The sequence below is a fragment of the Lucilia sericata genome, unplaced genomic scaffold (genome assembly GCF_015586225.1).
Source record: "Lucilia sericata isolate MDLA Ls3-8-SP2 unplaced genomic scaffold, ASM1558622v1 Contig000176F_arrow, whole genome shotgun sequence".
Classification (NCBI taxonomy): domain Eukaryota; kingdom Metazoa; phylum Arthropoda; class Insecta; order Diptera; family Calliphoridae; genus Lucilia; species Lucilia sericata.
In genome coordinates this window covers 529,375-551,810 of record NW_023994204.1, presented here as the reverse complement: position 1 = coordinate 551,810, position 22,436 = coordinate 529,375, and the positions used below count along the sequence as shown (strand labels likewise).

Sequence of the window (22,436 nt, the reverse complement as noted above, 5' to 3'; positions counted from 1 at the left end):
ATTTTATAAAATTGTTTATGATTTTAGTTCTTTTCAATTGTTGAGCTTTTTATACTCGTGATCAGTTAAGATGAGACTCCAACTAAGACATCTAAAATTTTATAGTAGATTATATGTCTTTTTTATATACACATATAATTTGAATACGTCTAACTATATTAAACCCTCCTGAAATGATTGTAATTTCAAAACACTAACAAATAGTTTTTCATTTAAAACATATAACAACATAATAATATCATTATTATTATTTTTCCCATTCTTTACCATTACAGACGCAAACAGGATGAGGTTATAACATTGGAAATGCAAATCAAGCAACGTTCAGAGCAGCAGAAAAAAGCTGGTGTTGAACTTGATGCAACCTGTCACATATGCCTTAAGACGAAATTTGCCGATGGTGTTGGACACATTTGTAACTACTGTAATACAAGATGCTGTGCTCGTTGTGGAGGCAAAGTGACACTACGCAGCAATAAGGTAAGTGTGTTAGTCATACGTGGTGTAGGTAGGGGTAGGTTTTTTTTTTTGTTTTTTCTGGATAATGGCATGAGTAAATAGCAGCATTAAATTTTCACACAACATTACTTACAAGTTTGATGACAGTTTTGGTTCTAAAAAGGAAAAATGCCAAGTAGAGTGAATGAAAGAATCTTAAGTTTACTTTGACTGACAAGTTACATGAATATTTAAACTTTATAGATTTTTCGGGTAGCTTTTTCATTCAGCTTATTTACTCATTGTACTTATTGCTCAAATACTAATTATTTTGAAAGTTGTGTGGTTTTAAGGGTTTTTCTGTTTTCTAATTTTATTTTATAAAATGTAGGTCGTTGTTGTTAAGCGCAAAGATAATATATACATACATATATAAATAAGTTGCAAATATTTTATAGAAATTGTTGTTGTTTGGTAAGTGATTCTAACACCACACATTATTTGTCTTTAAATAATGGTTTATGTGACGCCAAATTTCCTAAAAACCGGCTACGCAAATCCTATGTCTAAAAATTTTCACTTTAAACACTCACTCGCCAACGTTGTTTTCATACAATGTTTGTCATTTTCCGTTAGGGTTTTGTTTGAAAAATTGGTTACTGCGTAACTTTATCTTCTCAATTATCTACATGAGTAGAGTTTGTTGTTTGTGTTTCTTGTGGCAGCAATATGTTGAAGGTTATTTCATAGAAACTAAAGAAAAAAAACCCCATATAGAAAACAAACCATTATAATTTTGCCAAAAAAAAAAAATACTACAATACTTATAAATAAATACTTATAAATAAATGAAGGACAACTCATTTTCTTAACTAAAATTATAAGACACCAACATTGTTATTAGTATTTAAGAAAATATTTCGCCCTTTTTTTAATATTTAATATTATTTAGGTCATTTTATTGTTTAGCATTACTGCAAGTTAAATTGGTTAAAAAGTATAAAAGTAAAATTGAAATGAATTAATACTATATATAATCTATGGACAAACTTCTTTGATAATCTGGATTGGAAAAGTTTAGCTTCAAAGTTCAAGCGCCATGCTGATCTTATGACACCCTACACCAGTGACTATATTTTCTAAATTTTTCTAAAAGTGAGGTTATTGGGGACAGTGGGTTAATATGGGTCTATCCTTATAAATGTTGGTAGAGAGTTTTAAGTCAACATTAAAGTTATTTATGCAGAATATCATCGTGATATTAGTGTTTATAAGTTAATATTAACCATCAAGTAATTTTCAGAAGGGGACTTTATATGGGAGATACGAAAATCAGCAGCATCATTAAGACTTTCATATATAAAACTAAGTATTGCTGATTTTGGAGTGACTAACTAACTAACTAACTAACTAACTAACTAACTAACTAACTAACTACTAACTAACTAACTAACTAACTAACTAACTAACTAACTAACTACTAACTAACTAACTAACTATACTAACTAACTAACTAACTAACTAACTAACTAACTAACTAACTAACTAACTAACTAACTAACTAACTAACTAACTAACTAACTAACTAACTAACTAACTAACTAACTAACTAACTAACTACTAACTAACTAACTAACTAACTACTAACTAACTAACTAACTAACTAACTAACTAACTAACTAACTAACTAACTAACTAACTAACTAACTAACTAACTAACTAACTAACTAACTAACTAACTACTAACTAACTAACTAACTAACTACTAACTAACTAACTAACTAACTAACTAACTAACTAACTAACTAACTACTAACTACTAACTAACTAACTAACTAACTAACTAACTAACTACTAACTAACTACTAACTAACTAACTAACTAACTACTAACTACTAACTAACTAACTAACTACTAACTAACTAACTAACTAACTAACTAACTAACTAACTAACTAACTAACTAACTAACTAACTAACTAACTAACTAACTAACTAACTAACTAACTACTACTAACTAACTAACTAACTAACTAACTAACTAACTAACTAACTAACTAACTAACTACTAACTAACTAACTAACTACTAACTAACTAACTAACTACTAACTAACTAACTAACTAACTAACTAACTAACTAACTAACTAACTAACTACTAACTAACTAACTAACTAACTAACTAACTACTAACTAACTAACTAACTAACTAACTAACTAACTAACTAACTAACTACTAACTACTAACTACTACTAACTAACTAACTAACTAACTACTAACTAACTAACTAACTACTAACTAACTAACTACTAACAACTAACTAACTAACTACTAACTAACTAACTACTAACTAACTAACTAACTAACTAACTAACTAACTAACTAACTAACTAACTAACTAACTAACTAACTAACTAACTAACTAACTAACTAACTAACTAACTACTACTAACTAACTAACTAACTACTAACTAACTAACTAACTACTAACTAACTAACTAACTAACTAACTAACTAACTACTAACTAACTAACTAACTAACTAACTAACTAACTAACTAACTAACTAACTAACTAACTAACTAACTAACTAACTAACTAACTAACTAACTAACTAACTAACTAACTAACTAACTAACTAACTAACTAACTAACTACTAACTAACTAACTAACTAACTAACTAACTAACTAACTAACTAACTAACTAACTAACAACTAACTAACTAACTAACTAACTAACTAACTAACTAACTAACTAACTAACTAACTAACTAACTAACTAACTAACTAACTAACTAACTAACTAACTAACTAACTAACTAACTAACTAACTAACTAACTAACTAACTAACTAACTAACTAACTAACTAACTACTAACTAACTAACTACTAACTAACTAACTAACTAACTACTAACTAACTAACTAACTAACTAACTAACTAACTAACTAACTAACTAACTAACTAACTAACTAACTAACTAACTAACTACTAACTAACTAACTAACTAACTAACTAACTAACTAACTAACTAACTAACTAAACTAACTAACTAACTAACTACTAACTACTAACTAACTAACTAACTAACTAACTAACTAACTAACTAACTAACTAACTAACTAACTAACTAACTAACTAACTAACTAACTAACTAACTAACTAACTAACTAACTACTAACTAACTAACTAACTAACTAACTAACTACTAACTAACTAACTAACTACTAACTAACTAACTAACTAACTAACTAACTAACTAACTAACTAACTAACTAACTAACTACTAACTAACTAACTAACTAACTAACTACTAACTAACTAACTAACTAACTAACTAACTAACTAACTAACTAACTAACTAACTAACTAACTAACTAACTAACTAACTAACTAACTACTAACTAACTAACTAACTAACTAACGTAACTAACTAACTAACTAACTAACTACTAACTAACTAACTAACTAACTAACTAACTAACTAAGCTAACTAACTACTAACTAACTACTAACTAACTAACTAACTAACTAACTAACTAACTAACTAACTAACTAACGAACTACTAACTAACTAACTAACTAACTACTACCAACTAACTAACTAAACGACTAACACTAACTAACTAATAACTAACTAACTAACTAACTTAGCTAACTAACTAACTAACTAACTGGCTAACACTAACTCATAACTAACTAACTAGGCTAACTAACTAACTAACTAACTAACTAACTAACTAACTAACTAACTAACTAAACTAACTAACTCAATCTAACTAACTAACTAACTAACCTAACTAACTAACTAACTAACTAACTAACTAACTAACTAACTAACTAACTAACTAACTAACTAACTAACTAACTAACTACTAACTAACTAACTAACTAACTAACTAACTAATACTAACTACTAACTAACGAACTAACTACTAACTAACTAACTAACTAACTAACTAACTAACTAACTAACGAACTAACTAACTAACTAACTAACTAACTACTAACTAACTACTACTAACTAACTACTAACTAACTAACTAACTAACTAACTAACTAACTAACTAACTAACTAACTAACTAACTAACTAACTAACTAACTAACTAACTAACTAACTAACTAACTAACTAACTAACTACTAACTAACTAACTAACTAACTAACTAACTAACTAACTAACTAACCAACCGACCTGTAGTTTGCGCACAAGGTTTCCATGGACACACAGACGGACGGCTGACAGACGGACATAGCTAAATCGTCTCAGAAAGTGATTTTGAACCGATTGGTATACTTGGTGGGTGTAGGACCAATATTTTTGGGTGTTACAAACATCAGCATAAACGCATAATACCTTCCCCACTATAGAGGTGTAGGGTATAGTCAGCACAGACGCATAATACCCTCTCCACTATAGTGGTGTAGGATATAAAAATCATAAAACATTTCATATACTTAGCGCTGACCTTAGATAGTCCAAATTTCGTAGATTTTTCCATAATTTGTTGGGTGGTTATCGTGGCAGATCACTGCACGCAAACATTTAATTAGAGTCAAAGGTACTCTCTTTTGACTTGTATAGTATTATATGCAGCCTGTAGTCATAAGAAATCTCAGGTCATTTTGTTTTGACCCAGAAATCTCACAAAGGTTGGTTATGAAGTAACTGCCAAGGAAACTGTTGTCGCGGATATAGCAGAACATTCGCAATCCGGGTTTAAAGAGGTGCTACCAGTACCTCTAGTCTGTCGGGACTATAAACTGGTGGTGTCTCTTCACTCCTCGGCTAGTCCTTGGTATTGTTTGACATGGGGTCTAACCAGAGAACCACATAATTTGGTACTACGTGTGGCCAGTTGCCACTATGTCCTGGCTGGTCAGTTGGTTGAGGTTCCTTCGGGATACACGTAGTGGCTGTGGTTTAAACCCAAATTCGCTGGAAGAGTAAATGGTGGTTAAAAGACTGATGTAAGGTAAAGTCAATATTTCGGGATAAGTTCGGTGCAGTTGCCGAAGACAACAGATATCCAACAGAGGAGTGACTGTGGGACTAAGGGTTGGAAATGAGTTGAATGTTTGCCGTTTACCTAGAATAAGTGTGTCGTATGTTTTTCTCTTATGAGTGAGTGAAATGATACCATTGCATTTTCCTTCCTTGTCCAGGTATGTTCAGAATAAACTCTGTTCATACCAGAATTACCACAGTGTGTCACTGTGAGTAAGAACAAAGTCTCGGCTTATTTGATGGAATCGTACTTCGGTCTACCGGTAACGTCTCTAGGTGCTGTTTCCGACTCAACAGAGGCCATCCCATCTGCGTGGTTGTAAACGGAAGTAATGTTTTACATCTCGAAATTTAAGCAACGGGGCAGCAATGGTCAGAGATTAGATAGCTCAAGTACTTGAGCAAAGTGCGGAACATTCATATATGTAAATTGCCACCTGCGTGTAACAAACACAATGGGGCGATGGTGAGTCGTCACAAAGCTCAGCCAGTGGTTGAAAAAGACCACCGTTAAATAGGTCAACATGGCAGGTGTTCACGTAAAGCACTTCGATATTCGTGTCATTGTAACTGCGATAGTATTTGTTGAAATAGAGCCCAAGCCGATTTGTATGTCTGTATAGCACCCAGTGTTCAGTTATCGTTGCTATTGACCTCTATATATCCCGGCTATTTCAGGTTATAAGGTGTTCTTGTGATTAACTCATTGAAAGAAGCCCACAATATATTGATGTCTCTACATGTACCAAGGATATTCCATCTATTTTCAGCATGTAGAAGAAAAATATAATTTGGTGTTTGAGATGTCCAGAGCAGATCCCGTACTGGCTAGATCATCTGGCTCTTCATATCCATAACAGTTCTTAAGCGAGGAGATCCAAACAAGGTTAACGTTAGACAGGCGACCCAGCCTTAACAGATCTTTCTTGAATTGTCTGACTAATAGGGAAGTGGTAGTATAAGAGTTTAACGAAGGATTTGGTTATCGACAAAAATTCTTACATTGCCAGGAATATTGAGTTGAAAAACACCCTACAGGCTGACATTATTACAAATATTTTAGTCTATGATAGTAAAAGATACTTATTCCAGCTTCCTCACAGAAGACATTAGAATAGGTTACAACTGCACCACTTGCTCCTAGAAGGAACTACGACTTTGAAAACTCTATCAAAGTCCGTGTGTGCGGTAATGTTGTTGGATGGTTGAATCCAGATTGTCATATTTTATAGAATGGATAGTTCGGGGCCAATATTTCGATATATAATAAACGAAATGACGAAATCAACTCTCTTTGGTGGCTAAAAACAGTAATAGAATAATTTAAAGCTTTAAATAAAAAATAAAATAAATTTCCTTAATTTCTTCATATACATTAGTTTTATTTATAACCAACTATTTCTATTTTCTACTATAATTATGGTACAACGAAGGCGTTTATTAAAAAATATTTTCATTTCGATTTGTTTGCCTTACTCTCGTATTGTTGCTATTGGTGTTTTCTTTTCTGCCTCCACTTTAAATGTAGATTTTTATTTTAAATTAGCCAACAGTTGTTTGAGTGGGAGTCTTGAATAGAAAATTTAGGTCATTTGCTATCAAAGAACCAATGGATTCGTTATATTTTAATATTCAATTCTTATTTTTCCTTCGTTTTTTTGTTATCTTAAAGGAAATACGATAAGAACCATATTTTTCTTGGCAGCAGTTATGGAAATGTAAAATTGTTGAAAAAAAAAAATACTGAAAAATGTAATGATATGTATGCTATAATTAACCTTCAATGTAAAGAAGAAGTAAAAAACAGCAAATAATATTGATATTTGTGAAATGAAAAAATTAAATATAAAGAATCAATGCTTGCAATAAAAGGAAGTAAAGTAATTTATGGGAGTTTGGTTCATAATAAAGCTAAAAGTTTAGTTGTAGATGTTTTATACAAAATTTTCTTTTAAATACTTTAATAGTTAATACTAATAAAAAAAATTCCATATACCGTGCTTTTTCTATGTATTTTCAGGATTAATCAAACTTTGACATGGTTTCACAAAAGCACTTACTTGCTATTCTCTATTCTAATCTTAATTTAATTCCAAAATAAATTTCATGACCCTTGAATGCTTCAGTTATAAAACTGTTGTATTTTCCATACATATTTTAACATGAATTTAATTTCCTACTGTTTGGTTCCGCTCTTTTTTTCAATATTCATTCATTCATTATTCACTGTCAGCCTAAATTACACCAATATTTTTCCCATACGAATTTGTTGCCTTTTTTCTGTTTATTTTTTGTTTTTGGCAAATTGTCAACAATTTGCATTTGATGAAATTAGACCCTTAAAACACAAGTGCAGGTTCTTAAAATCAATTGTCTTTTATCAGGTCAGTTATAGTTGGCAAACATTTCCTGTTCAGTGTTTTTGTAATTAAATGAAAAATGTAATAGATTTTGTTGTTGCTGTAGGGGTTTTTATTAACGGAAACTAAATAAATTTTTTCACATATCTAAATAAATAGTAAAACTTCCCTGTAGTTTGGGCGTGGAGGTTCTCTGAGTTATCGAGAATTGTTTAACAAGTATCGGAAAGGAGATATCACAGGAACTAACTAACTAACTAACTAACTAACTAACTAACTAACTAACTAACTAACTAACTAACTAACTAACTAACTAACTAACTAACTAACTAACTAACTAACTAACTAACTAACTAACTAACTAACTAACTAACTAACTAACTAACTAACTAACTAACTAACTAACTACTAACTAACTAACTAACTAACGAACTAACTAACTAACTAACTAACTACTAACTAACTACTAACTAACTAACTACTAACTAACTAACTAACTAACTAACTAACTAACTAACTACTAACTAACTAACTAACTAACTAACTAACTAACTAACTAACTAACTAACTAACTACTAACTAACTAACTAACTAACTAACTAACTAACTAACTAACTACTACTAACTAACTAACTAACTAACTAACTAACTAACTAACTAACTAACTAACTACTAACTAACTAACTAACTACTAACTAACTAACTAACTAACTAACTAACTAACTAACTAACTAACTAACTAACTAACTAACTAACTAACTAACTAACTAACTAACTAACTAACTAACTAACTAACTAACTAACTACTAACTAACTAACTAACTAACTAACTAACTAACTAACTAACTACTAACTAACTAACTAACTAACTAACTAACTAACTACTAACTAACTAACTAACTAACTAACTAACTAACTAACTAACTAACTAACTAACTAACTAACTAACTAACTAACTAACTAACTAACTAACTAACTAACTAACTAACTAACTAACTAACTAACTAACTACTAACTAACTAACTAACTAACTAACTAACTAACTAACTAACTAACTAACTAACTAACTAACTAACTAACTAACTAACTAACTAACTACTAACTAACTAACTAACTAACTAACTAACTAACTAACTAACTACTAACTAACTAACTAACTAACTAACTAACTAACTAACTAACTAACTAACTAACTAACTAACTAACTAACTAACTAACTAACTAACTAACTAACTAACTAACTAACTAACTAACTAACTAACTAACTAACTAACTAACTAACTAACTAACTAACTAACTACTAACTAACTAACTAACTAACTAACTAACTAACTAACTAACTAACTAACTAACTAACTAACTAACTAACTAACTAACTAACTAACTAACTAACTAACTAACTAACTAACTAACTAACTAACTACTAACTAACTAACTAACTAACTAACTAACTAACTAACTAACTAACTAACTAACTAACTAACTAACTAACTACTAACTAACTAACTAACTAACTAACTAACTAACTAACTAACTAACTAACTAACTAACTAACTAACTAACTAACTACTAACTAACTAACTAACTAACTAACTAACTAACTAACTAACTAACTAACTAACTAACTAACTAACTAACTAACTAACTAACTAACTAACTAACTAACTAACTAACTAACTAACTAACTAACTAACTAACTAACTAATAACTAACTAACTAACTAACACAAAACTAAAACTAACTAACTAACAACGAACTAACTAACGAACTAACTAACTAAAATAACTAACTAAACTAACTCACTAACTAACTAACAATAACTAACTAACCTACTACTACAACTAACTAACTAAACTAACTAACTAACTAACTAACTAACTAACTAACTAACTAACTACCTACCTACTAAACAACTAACTAACTAATAACTAACTAACTGACTGACTGACTGGACTGACTGACTGGACTGAATAACTACTAACTACCTAACAGCCTCAAAATGTCCCCTTCTACAATCTACAACTGGGCGCAAATGTATCGTGTAACAAGCCAATGCTCCGAGAACAACTTGACTATCAACATAAATTGTCACAACTGACCCCGGAACGATATGTTTCCGTATCAGTTCCGTCGCTTTCCAAAACGCTAGGATCACTGCTTGGAAAACACTACATTCGTCAGGGTGTCTGAAGGTCCGTTTTATGTTGATATCTGCGATATAGATATCTTGAACCCATCAGTGAAAACTGCACACACACACAACAGTCTATCGGATACAAGCCAATCATCCCTACTTAGAAATTCTGTCAGAGGTGTTTCCCCGAAGTCTAGAGTCGTAATATTGTAATCCGTAATACCACGAAGGGAATTAGCCTGATCAAGAAGACCTATTTCTTGCAGAATTTTTGTAAGGTCGTCGTATTCTTTCCTATAGAATTCTTGCATGTGTATTAGTAATTGAGTCGCTTTTTCATTCTTTCCTGAGAATGTTCCCTCCATGCCAACTTGCTATCAAGGAAAGTCCCTAAATACTTAGCTCCTCTAGTTATACTTTTAATGTGTTACTTCAGCTTCAATCGATTATAGCTCCATTCAAAGTCTCAGTTCAGCTTAATCGTAAATCTGTTAGTGGTCAAAATGAACTCTTATATTAGCTTAATCGTAAGTCTGTTAGTGGTCAAAATGAACTCTTATATTTCTAAATAATAGTTCAGCTTCTACCGTGTGCATTTAATGCTTTTAGAAACGTTAATGAAAAAGTCGCAAACGTGTTAAAAAATACCCTGCAAAGTGATACCTTAAATCCCCGTAAAACTATTGGGTTTTAGCTAAACTCATACATGAGTATGTTTATGCATTGAAACGGGGGAAAAACAATTGAATTTTACAATATACTTCACTTGAGTCGTTGAACTTATGCCAATTAAAACTCAACCAATCCAAAAATAAATTTATGTTCCTGTTCATGTTTGTTTATGTAGAGTATACTGGGCAAATGTATTTTTATTAATTCTTATTTTTTCGTCTCTCTTTGTGATATTTACAGGTCATCTGGGTGTGCATATTGTGTCGTAAAAAACAAGAATTATTATCAAAGACTGGTCAATGGATGAATAAGGGAGCGGTACAACAAGATGGTTTCATAAGACGCAATGAACCGGATGGCAGTAGTGTAAGTATATGAAGAATTTTTTAAATTAATGATGATTCTTATAATATGACGCTGTTCCTTAGATATTCTAAATAGATAATGTAGATAGACCAGACAATATACTAGATGATAAAATAATCAATTTACTAGTCCGTATACTAGTCAATAGAATAGTCCATAGACTAGTCATTAGACAGGTCCATAGAGTAGACCATAGACTATTTAATAGACTAGTCTAGATACAAGTCAATAGATAACTCCTAGACAATAAACTATTCTATAGATTAGTCGGTAAATTAGCTAATAGAGACAATAGAATCTTGCAGTTTTCCAAGTCTTATGCGAATAAACAACAATTTCTCTCTTGATTTCTCCTTTAGGATATTTCGCAACAGGCAATAGTAGATCCTCATGATACGCTCGACAAACGACCAAAACTCGAACGAACGCGAAGTGCAGCGGAAAAGGAAAATCTGCCGCTGCAACGTTCGGGCAGTATGCTAAAGCGACAATATTCACAGCAGGAACAAACAACGAATCAACGGATGATGGGAAACGATGGCGGCATGGATATGATAAGTCCGGGACAACGACAACGTATGCAGCCCATGACACCGCAACAAATGCAACAGCAACAACAGCAGGCACAATATAGAGGACAGACGTTGAGTGGGGGTGGAGGCAGCTCAACAGCCTATCACACCGATGAAGATCCTAGATTATATCAGGTAAAATTCAGAATAACGAAAAAAAAACTTTAAGACAGAAATTAATTTTAAAAAATTTTGTTTCTTTTTTAGGGTGAAATTGATGGCTTAATGAAACAGCATCCCCATTTGGCTCATCCCAGTCAAAGACAACAGCAACAATATCAATACCAACAACAGCAGCAACAACAACAACAGCAGGCACATCATCAACAATATGCTAGCAGCCAACAAACACAACATGCTATGCGCTCTCAGCAACAACAACAACAACATTTGCCACCCAATGCTACTTCTTCCTCTATTTCCTCCTACCCCCAACACCAACAACAACAAAGGCTTCCAGTATCTCAGCAATCGCATCATCCCCATCATTTGCAGTCATCCTCTGCGGCTGCATTACATCATCCACAATCACAGCATGCCTACGGTTCAGCACAAATGTCATCATCCTCTGCCGCCGCTTTAAATGCTCAGTTGCCAACGCCGCCTTTAGCCGGCCCCATGTCGGCTTCTGTCTCCTCCGCCACTGCGTCTCAGGGCTATCAGAAACCTCCACCCATACAACGTAATCTAACCATTAGTGGTGGTCATGCTATGGATCCCACTACCTACAATGCACGTCGCCATCTGACCACCAACACCCAACAACAACAACAATATTCCATACAACAACAAAGAAGTTTCAATACCTACGAAGATGAACTACCAACGAAACAAATGCTTTCACAGCTTCAGACATCAGCCGTTAATGCTGCGCAACAGGCGCAGCAGCAACAACAGCAACATCAATATGAGTTTGAAGGTAAGTTCGATCGTTGTACCAACATAGTTTCGGTGTCTGTAATATTTCACAAGTCTAGCTATATTACTCTCTGTCTCCATCTATCTCTAACACACACTATCTAACTATCTCTCTCTCTCTTATATAATAATTGTGTATGCGTACTCTCTTAAAACAAAACTAAATCACTAACCCCTCTTATTTTGAACACTCTTTTGTTTAACTTCCTTCACCCATTACACTAAACAAAATCAATTTGTTCTCTATTTTGTTTCAAAATTTATTTATATTTTTTTAATTTTTATTCCCTTTTTACACTATTTGAAATCCCTATTTCCACTGAGGATTAAATTTTAAATCCTTATTTTTTTACATTTCTTCCTAAATGTAATTTTTGTTGGGAATTTTATAAAAAATTAATCAAATTTTTTCTAAGTATCATTGAAAATTTTGAAAAAAATATTAAGTTAACCTTAAGATTTTGTAGGATTTTAATTTTTATAATTAAGAATTTTAATTTTTTTTTTTAAATTTAAGTATCGTTTATAAGTTTTAAATAATTAAGAAAGGATCTAGTTATTTTGTTACATACCTTCATTTATGGATTTCGATTTTGTAATATTTATAGCGTTAATTGTATTTAGTGTATTTAAGAAGTCGTTCCATTTTTGATAATTTTATTTATAATATTTATTTGTATCACTATTTTATATATACAATAATTGATGTAATTTGTATGTTTCTAAATTGAAATTCAAAACCACTTTAAAGAGTTTCTTCAGGAGAAATTTTTGTCATATTAAAGATAAAATTTACATTTAACATAATCTTCTTCGAATGATTCTTTAACGAGGAATTTTTGTAAAATTTTCTTTACGGAAAAAAATTTCTTTAAAGAGAATACTTGTTTCAAGAGAACAGAAAAAAATTTTTCTTTTTTAAAAGACAATTTTCTTACAGTTTCCTCGAAGAGGATATTTTTTCTGAAGATTCTTGGGGTTGTTGATCTATAGTCAAGACTATAGACTGATCTACAGTCAAGTCTATAGACGTATCTATAGTTAAGACTAAAAACTGATCAGTTTCCTTGAAGAGAATTTATATTTCTATGAAGTTTTCGGAAGAGAAAATTTAAGTTAAATATCGTGATATATTTATAGTCAAGAATATAGACTGATCTATAGCCAATACTATAGACTGATCTATAATCGTGACTATAGACTGATCTATAATCAAGACTATCTATAGTCACGACAATACACTGATCTATAATAATGACAATAGATTGATTTATGGGCAATATTATAGAAGTCCAGATTATAGATTATAGATCTATTGTCAAGACTACAGACTGACCTATAGTCACGACTATTGACTGATCTGTAGTCAAGGCTACAGACTGACTTATAGTAATGACAATAGACAATACTTAAGACTATAGACTGATCTACAGTCAAGACTATAGACTGATCTATTATCAATACTATAGACTTATCTATAGTCAACACTATAGACTGATCAATAGTAAAGACTATAGACTGATCTATAGTCCAGACTATAGACTGATCTATAGTCAAGACTATAGACGGATCTATAGTCAAGACTATAGACGGATCTATAGTCCAGACTATGGAATGATCTATAGTCCACACTATGGAATGATCTATAGTCCAGACTATGGAATGATCTATTATCAATACTATAGACTTATCTATAGTCAAGACTATAGACTGATCAATAGTAAAGACTATAGACTATATCTATAGTCCAGACTATAGACTATATCTATAGTCCAGACTATAGACTGATCTATAGTCAAGACTATAGACGGATCTATAGTCCAGACTATGGAATGATCTATGGTCCACACTGATCTATAGTCCAGACTATGGAATGATCAATAGCCAAGACCATAGACTGATCTATAGTCAAGACCATAGACTGATCTATAGTCAAGACTATAGACTGATCTATAGTTAAGACTATAGATTGATCTATAGTCAAGACTATAGACTGATCTATAGTCAAGACTACAGACTGATCCATAGTCAAGACTATAGGCTGATCTATATACAAGATCATAGACTGATCTATAGTGAAGACTATAGACTGATCTATAGTGAAGACTATAGACTGATCTATAGTCAAGACTATAGACTGATCAATAGTCAAGACTATAGACTGATCTATAGTCAAGACAATAGACTGATCTATAGTCAAGACTATAGACTGTTCTATAGTCAAGACTATAGAATGATATATAGTCCAGACTATTGAATGCTATATAGTCCAGACTATAGAATGATATATAGTCCAGACTATAGACTGATATATAGTCCAGACTATAGACTGATCTATAGTCAAGACTTTAGACTTATCTATAGTCCAGACTATGGAATGATGTATAGTCAAGACTATAGACGGATCTATAATCAAGACTATAGACTGAACTATAGTCAAAACTATAGACAGATCTATATATATTCAAGACTATAGACTGATCTATAGTCCAGACTATAGACTGATATAAAGTCCAGACTATAGATCGATCTATAGTCAAGACTATAGACTGATTTATAATCAAGATTATAGTCTGATGAATAGTCGATAGTATGTGGAATTCAAAATATAAAAATTTGTTTTTACATTTCTAGCCTCCTCTACAATATTATACAACATTCATAGAATCATGTGATCAATTATTTAACTTGTTAACTCTACATATAAACAATTTACGCTTTACACTACAAATTCATTTTTAAGCTTTGCATATTTTTAAAATCTAACTAAAATTCTACAAAACGGAAAACAAAAATTATACAAATAAATACAATACTCAAGAATGTTGCATACATATGAATGTACTGGCAGCATGTTTAAGCAATATTTTTCTATTTTTTTCTACTTCTTTGCTATGAAAAGAATTTACTTAAAATACAATCAACATAAATTTTTCGTAAACACAAAAGCATGCATTGCTGTTCGATGTCGCTTTAAATAAAAACAATAACAAATACACGCGAATAAGAGGAAAAAACTCACAACATAGTGGAACACTATAATAAATTGCTACAAATTGAGAAGAAGAAAAACAATAACAAGGGAACTAAAACAAAAGAGAAACAAATTTGTAACAATATAAAATAACATAGGAATACTGCTATATAACTACACATATAAAAATGTATACATACACGCAGAGAAAAAGTGTTGATGTAAAAGTGTCTCAATTTAGAGAATCTTTTATTGTAGAAAATGGTCTCCAGTTGGAGACACTTTTCTTACAGAAAATTGTATTCATTTGGAGAAATGTTTCTAATAAAAAATTGTCTCCATTTGGAGATAATTTTCTTATAAAAAATTGTCTCCATTTGGAAACTCTTTTCTTATAGAAAATCGTCTCCATTTGAAGACTCTTTTCCATTTGGAGACTTTTTCCTATGGTAAATTCTCTCTATTTGGAGACTCTTTTCGTATAGAAAATTGTCTCTATTTAGAGACTCTTTACTTATAGAAAGTTGTCTCTATTTGGACACTCTTTTGTTATAGAAATTGTCTCCAAATCTGCAGACTCTTTTCATATAGAAAATTGTCTCTATTTAGAGACTCTTTACTTATAGGAAGTTGTCTCTATTTGGAGACTCTTTTGTTATAGAAAATTGTCTCTATTTGCAGACTCTTTTCTTATAGAAAATTGTCTCCATTTGAAGAATCTTTTCTTATAGCAAATTGCCTCCATCTGCAGACTCTTTTCTTATAGAAAATTGTCTCCATTTGGAGACTGTTTTCTTATAGAAAATTGTCTCCATTTGGAGACTGTTTTCATATAGAAAATTGTCTCCATTTGGAGACTGTTTTCATATAGAAAATTGTCTCCATTTGGAGACTGTTTTCATATAGAAAATTGTCTCCATTTGGAGACTGTTTTCATATAGAAAATTGTCTCCATTTGGAGACTGTTTTCATATAGAAAATTGTCTCCATTTGGAGACTGTTTTTATATAGAAAATTGTCTCCATTTGGAGACTGTTTTCATATAGAAAATTGTCTCCATTTGGAGACTGTTTTCATATAGAAAATTGTCTCCATTTGGAGACTGTTTTCTTATAGAAAATTGTCTCCATTTGGAGACTGTTTTCTTATAGAAAATTGTCTCCATTTGGAGACTGTTTTCTTATAGAAAATTGTCTCCATTTGGAGACTGGTTTCTTATAGAAAATTGTCTCCATTTGGAGACTGGTTTCTTATAGAAAATTGTCTCCATTTGGAGACTGGTTTCTTATAGAAAATTGTCTCCATTTGGAGACTGGTTTCTTATAGAAAATTGTCTCCATTTGGAGACTGGTTTCTTATAGAAAATTGTCTCCATTTGGAGACTGGTTTCTTATAGAAAATTGTCTCCATTTGGAGACTGTTTTCTTATAGAAAATTGTCTCCCTTTGGAGACTGTTTTCTTATAGAAAATTGTCTTCATTTGGAGACTGTTTTCTTGTAGAAAATTGTCTCCATTTGGAGACTGTTTTCTTATAGAAAATTGTCTCCATTTGGAGACTGTTTTCTTATAGAAAATTGTCTCCATTTGGAGACTGTTTTCTTATAGAAAATTGTCTCCATTTGGAGACTGTTTTCTTATAGAAAACTGTCTCCATTTGGAGACTGTTTTCTTATAGAAAACTGTCTCCATTTGGAGACTGTTTTCTTATAGAAAACTGTCTCCATTTGGAGACTGTTTTCTTATAGAAAATTGTCTCCATTTGGAGACTGTTTTCTTATAGAAAATTGTCTCCATTTGGAGACTGTTTTCTTATAGAAAATTGTCTCCATTTGGAGACTGTTTTCTTATAGAAAATTGTCTCCATTTGGAGACTGTTTTCTTATAGAAAATTGTCTCCATTTGGAGACTGTTTTCTTATAGAAAATTGTCTCCATTTGGAGACTGTTTTCTTATAGAAAATTGTCTCCATTTGGAGACTGTTTTCTTATAGAAAATTGTCTCCATTTGAGACTGTTTTCTTATAGAAAATTGTCTCCATTTGGAGACTGTTTTCTTATAGAAAATTGTCTCCATTTGGAGACTGTTTTCTTATAGAAAATTGTCTCCATTTGGAGACTGTTTTCTTATAGAAAATTGTCTCCATTTGGAGACTGTTTTCTTATAGAAAATTGTCTCCATTTGGAGACTGTTTTCTTATAGAAAATTGTCTCCATTTGGAGACTGTTTTCTTATAGAAAATTGTCTCCATTTGGAGACTGTTTCTTATAGAAAATTGTCTCCATTTGGAGACTGTTTCTTATAGAAAATTGTCTCCATTTGGAGACTGTTTCTTATAGAAAATTGTCTCCATTTGGAGACTGTTTTCTTATAGAAAATTGTCTCCATTTGGAGACTGTTTTCTTATAGAAAATTGTCTCCATTTGGAGACTGTTTTCTTATAGAAAATTGTCTCTATTTGGAGACTGTTTTCTTATAGAAAATCGTCTCCATTTGGAGCCTGTTTTCTTATAGAAAATTGTCTCCATTTGGAGACTCTTTTCTTATAGAAAATTGTCTTCATTAGAAGACGCTTTTCTTAATGAACTATAATCATATTTATCCTATTTTTTCTCTAGGTGTATTTGAATTCAGTTGTATAAAACTCTACTACATATACAACAAGCAAACTTTAAGAAAAATGGTCAGTAATATGGATTTTCATATAATACTTGTACATATGCAATTCATATGCACCACACTTTCATATGAGTTTGTAATTTGTTATATGGAAATCTCTGTGTATTACAGAAATTTTTTTAGTTTGTGTTATCTTCTACATATGCATGTTTCTGTGTGTGTGTGTGTGTTTAAGCATTTTAATGTTTTTTTCGTATGAGTTTTTGCCTTTAAACTATTGTTGCCTCTGACCTGAAAACACAATTTGGCAAACAAGACAAGAAGTCAACAGAAAATAAAAAAAAAAAAACAGAAAACATGAATAAAAGAAAAGATATGATAAAAGCAACAATAGCCAAAAAAGAACAAGACAAAAAAATACAAAAAACAAAATCAACAAACATTGGCAAACAATAAATATAATGCTGCACAGTGGGGCAGAATGGAAATTTTTTGGAAATAAATCTGGCATTTCTAAACGGCTGATCCGATCTGGATAAAATTTGGCGTGAGCGTAGCCAAGGAGTATTCGAGTTTAAGTTTTGAAGATGAACCCTGCAGATGCCCCAGGGACGGCGCTGTGGCGGCTCAAAGTAGGGTACCTACGACATGTAAAATTTTTAAACTCGTGCCATTTTTTTGTTTTTCACCTAAATACAAAGATTTTTATATTTTGTGAAAGCGCTCGTCGAGATCTTGAAAAAACATGCTTGGACATACTACTTATCTCTTATAATATCCGAGTTATAGGCATTTAAAAATTTAGTGATACAAAATTTACCATACCTTGGTCCGCCTTTTTTTGAATACCGGGCGTAATTTTGGACCAAATGGACTCAATTTTTTCTTGTTAGTTAGACAACAAAATTTCCAATAATATACAAAAAATTTCAGATCAATATCATTTACTGATCCAAAAATATACGTTTTTTAATTTAAAAATTCAAAAAATTTTAGATTTTTGGCGTTTTTTTTGCCAAAAATGTGTCTTAACTCTTTTATTAATAAAATAAAATTTTCTTTTAGAACATATAACAATTTTATAGTTTTCTAAAAGGTATCTTTACGCAGAACGCTTTGGCGTAAAAAACTTGTCCTATTTTTTGAAAATGTTGCCACTGCGTCCTTCCGAATGTGACCTATTTTTTATCAAAACTTCAACTTTGGACGACATGTTCTAAAATCCCAAAGCTGGGATCAGAAAACTGAAAGCACTTTTGGAAACCTCAATATGTTTTCTATTTACTCCAAAAGTATTTTCCCAGCCCTGAAAGAAATGTGGACCCTATGGGCAAAAAAGTAAAAAATCCCATTTTTGGGATTTTCATTCCTATTTTTGGGAATTGCGGGATGCCCTTTGACCTTTTCAATTTTTTTTTTGCATTTTCTTATTTTAAATGACAAATTTAACAAGTGTTGAAAATTTCATTGAGTTTTGTTCATAAATAAAGATTTTGTCATATATTACATATTTGTTTAATTTCTAAAACTATGATTTATATCAAAATTTTAATAGGATCGCAGATAGCTACAACAATTTAGTCCATATTTATCCCTTAATATCATTTTTTAGTTAGATATGGAAATTCTCGACCCTTTACAAAAAATTTCAAGCCAATATCTCAATTACATTCAAAAATATGTTCATTTAAACCTGTGTCCTTTAATTTCATCTTTTTCATATTTTAGTATTAAGTATGACAGAACATATTTAAATCTTATATTTACCTATTTTCTATTTGTTTGCTTATCCTTATAATTGAAAGGTCCTATTATGCTTAAATTTTCAAAAATTTATAACTATTTTTTACCTAAATTTTTTCGACAGATCATTTCGTTCTGTTTCGTTTATGATCATGTAGGTAAAAGTATACAGGTAATGATAATTTCGATTCATTCACTAATAAGAAATATCAATGACTGAATTACAGGTTATAGTAATATAGTCCTAAATGTTAATAGGTAGACAATTTGTAATTTTTTACTTTGAAATACCTGTATCGGAAATGACAAGAATTGGTATATAAGTAAACTTCTTAGATTTTAAGTACCATATTTAATAAATCTACAATGAAGATTACATTAAACGAAGAGTTGTGTTCCGTTTTATGGAATGTATCTTCAAAAGGGCCAGAAAGAATTGAAGACATTTCAAATTATATAAAAACTACATATAGTAGAAAAGTAGACAAAACAGGCATATCAAAAATTGAAAACTTTTTAAAACTTTTTGATGTAAAAAGTAAGTCTGTGGATGGAAATCAAAAGAAATTTCTATTAAAATTTTGTAGTTGGATGGAAACTACTACGGAAATCTCAACTTACAACACATCAACAGGAGCGCCTTGCAAGTCATACGAAGACTTATGTTCAAGGTCAAAAAAAAAAAGAGGGTCACACAAAAACTTTTTTCAATCTCAAATGAGGAAATTGCTGATACATTTAACGAAATGCTGAAAAAGGAAAACCAACCTATGGATGTCGTACATATTGCAACTATTCTTCCTAATGCATCACCAAAACGACTTAAGCGAATTGTGGAAAGTATACCAACTCCAACATCACAATCAAATTTTACTGAAGAGGAAGCAATAGCGCTTATGTTGGAACTGCGTCTCAGTCGAAATAAGTACCAAATATTAAGGAAAGCTCTGCATGAAAAAGGACACAATATATTACCATCATAGAAGGCGATCTTGGAAAAAAAACAAACTATCCTACCATCACCTATTGCTGTTAATGATGTGGAAGCGTGTATTGATATATCATCTTTGCTCGAAAACACAGGATCAAGAATTGTGTCAGACTTTTCAGAAGACCAACTAAGGAAAATTCATAACTGTGATGTTGTCTTAATATGTAAGTGGGGATGTGACGGCTTATCAGCACTTCCAGAATACAAACAAGCTTGTAAAAGTCGGACATTAGCAGACTACAAAAGTGTATTTATGTCATCATTAGTGCCATTACGAATTCGTTCATATTCCCTTAATCCATCATCGTCAAGCATCGGAATTTCATTTGAAGATATATATATCAATACAACTCCGGGTTCAAAAAATTTTTGTAGACCCATTGGATTTGAACATATAAAGGAGTCAAAGAAAACAACAAAAGATTTAGTGGAATATTTAAAAGATGAAATAAATGCACTGGAGCCCATTTGCATAAAAATAAAGGAATTCTCTATTAACGTATCATATCAGCTAAGCTTAACAGTGATTGATGGAAAGGTCAGCAATGCCATAACAGAAACTTCTTCCTTCTGGAGATGCTCAATATGTAATGAGAAAAAGTCGCAATTCTCAAATATAAACAAAAGCAGAAGTATTAATGAAGAACACCTGTCTTTCGGAATTTCACCACTTCATGCCAGAATACAATCCTCAAATATAGAAGTATGCCAGAGAATCTTACTAAATCAACAAAAAATAATGAAGAATTGAAAGAACTGAGAGCTGCGGAAAAGAGCAGAATCCAAGAAGAATTTAAAGTTCAGATGGGATTAAACATCGACAAACCACTTTCAAGTTGCGGTAGTACAAATGACGGTAATACGGCGAGAAGGTTTTTTCGTGATTTTGAAATTACTTCAAAAATAACTGGAATCGACAAGGAGTTGCTTCGAAGAGTTAACACTATTTTAATGGCACTGAATAGTAAATATAAAATTAATGGAAATCGATTTGGGGAATATACATCTGAAATTTCTAAATTACTTGTATCTCTGTATCCATGGAGGGAACTAACACCAACAGTACACAAAGTATTGTGTCATGGTCAAATAATAATTGAATAGAATATTCTTCCACTTGGAGAGTTAACAGAAGAAGCCCAGGAAGAGAGGAATCGAGATTTTAAGCATGTTCAACTATTCAGCTCAAGAAAATGCTCCAGGCAATCACAGAATGAAGATATTTTTAATAGTTTACTTCTATCTTCTGATCCTGTTCTTTCAACTATGCGAAAAAGATGGATTTGTTATGAAACTCTATCATCTCAAAACAAGGAAGATTTAAAGGACTTATATTACCTTCTGGATATGTATACCGATATGACAGATTATTTTATAGAAAATAAGTAGTGTTAGGAATTAACTATATAAGTAGGTTGTAAGAATTAATTGTATTATGTTTAAGATAAACATTTCAAATAAAAAAAGCTATTATACTAACTGATGATATTGTATTAAATTGTGTTTTATATTTCGGTGGGCGGGAAAGGTGGTTTGTGTGGGGTGATTTAGGTGTTGTTGTGCGTGGCTCATAATAAAATTATAACTTTTTATTGTATATACAATGTTATAGTCTTTAATAAAATAATTAACGAAATAATTTTA

At 31.1% G+C, this 22,436-nt stretch overlaps 1 protein-coding gene across 9 annotated transcripts in view; it reads left to right on the top strand.

Annotated features, from left to right (window-relative positions):
• The first annotated feature begins 280 nt into the window (after positions 1–280).
• The window catches only part of LOC119601591, a 113,178-nt gene continuing 91,022 nt past the window's right edge, over positions 281–22,436 (top strand). For all 9 annotated transcript variants that reach the window (XM_037952607.1, XM_037952614.1, XM_037952610.1 and 6 more), the window contains exons 1-4: positions 281–480; positions 10,852–10,977; positions 11,337–11,684; positions 11,757–12,468. In XM_037952607.1, coding sequence (XP_037808535.1) covers positions 307–480; positions 10,852–10,977; positions 11,337–11,684; positions 11,757–12,468 — 1,360 coding nt within the window. In that variant the 5' untranslated portion in view covers positions 281–306. The remainder of the gene's footprint in view (positions 481–10,851; positions 10,978–11,336; positions 11,685–11,756; positions 12,469–22,436) is intronic.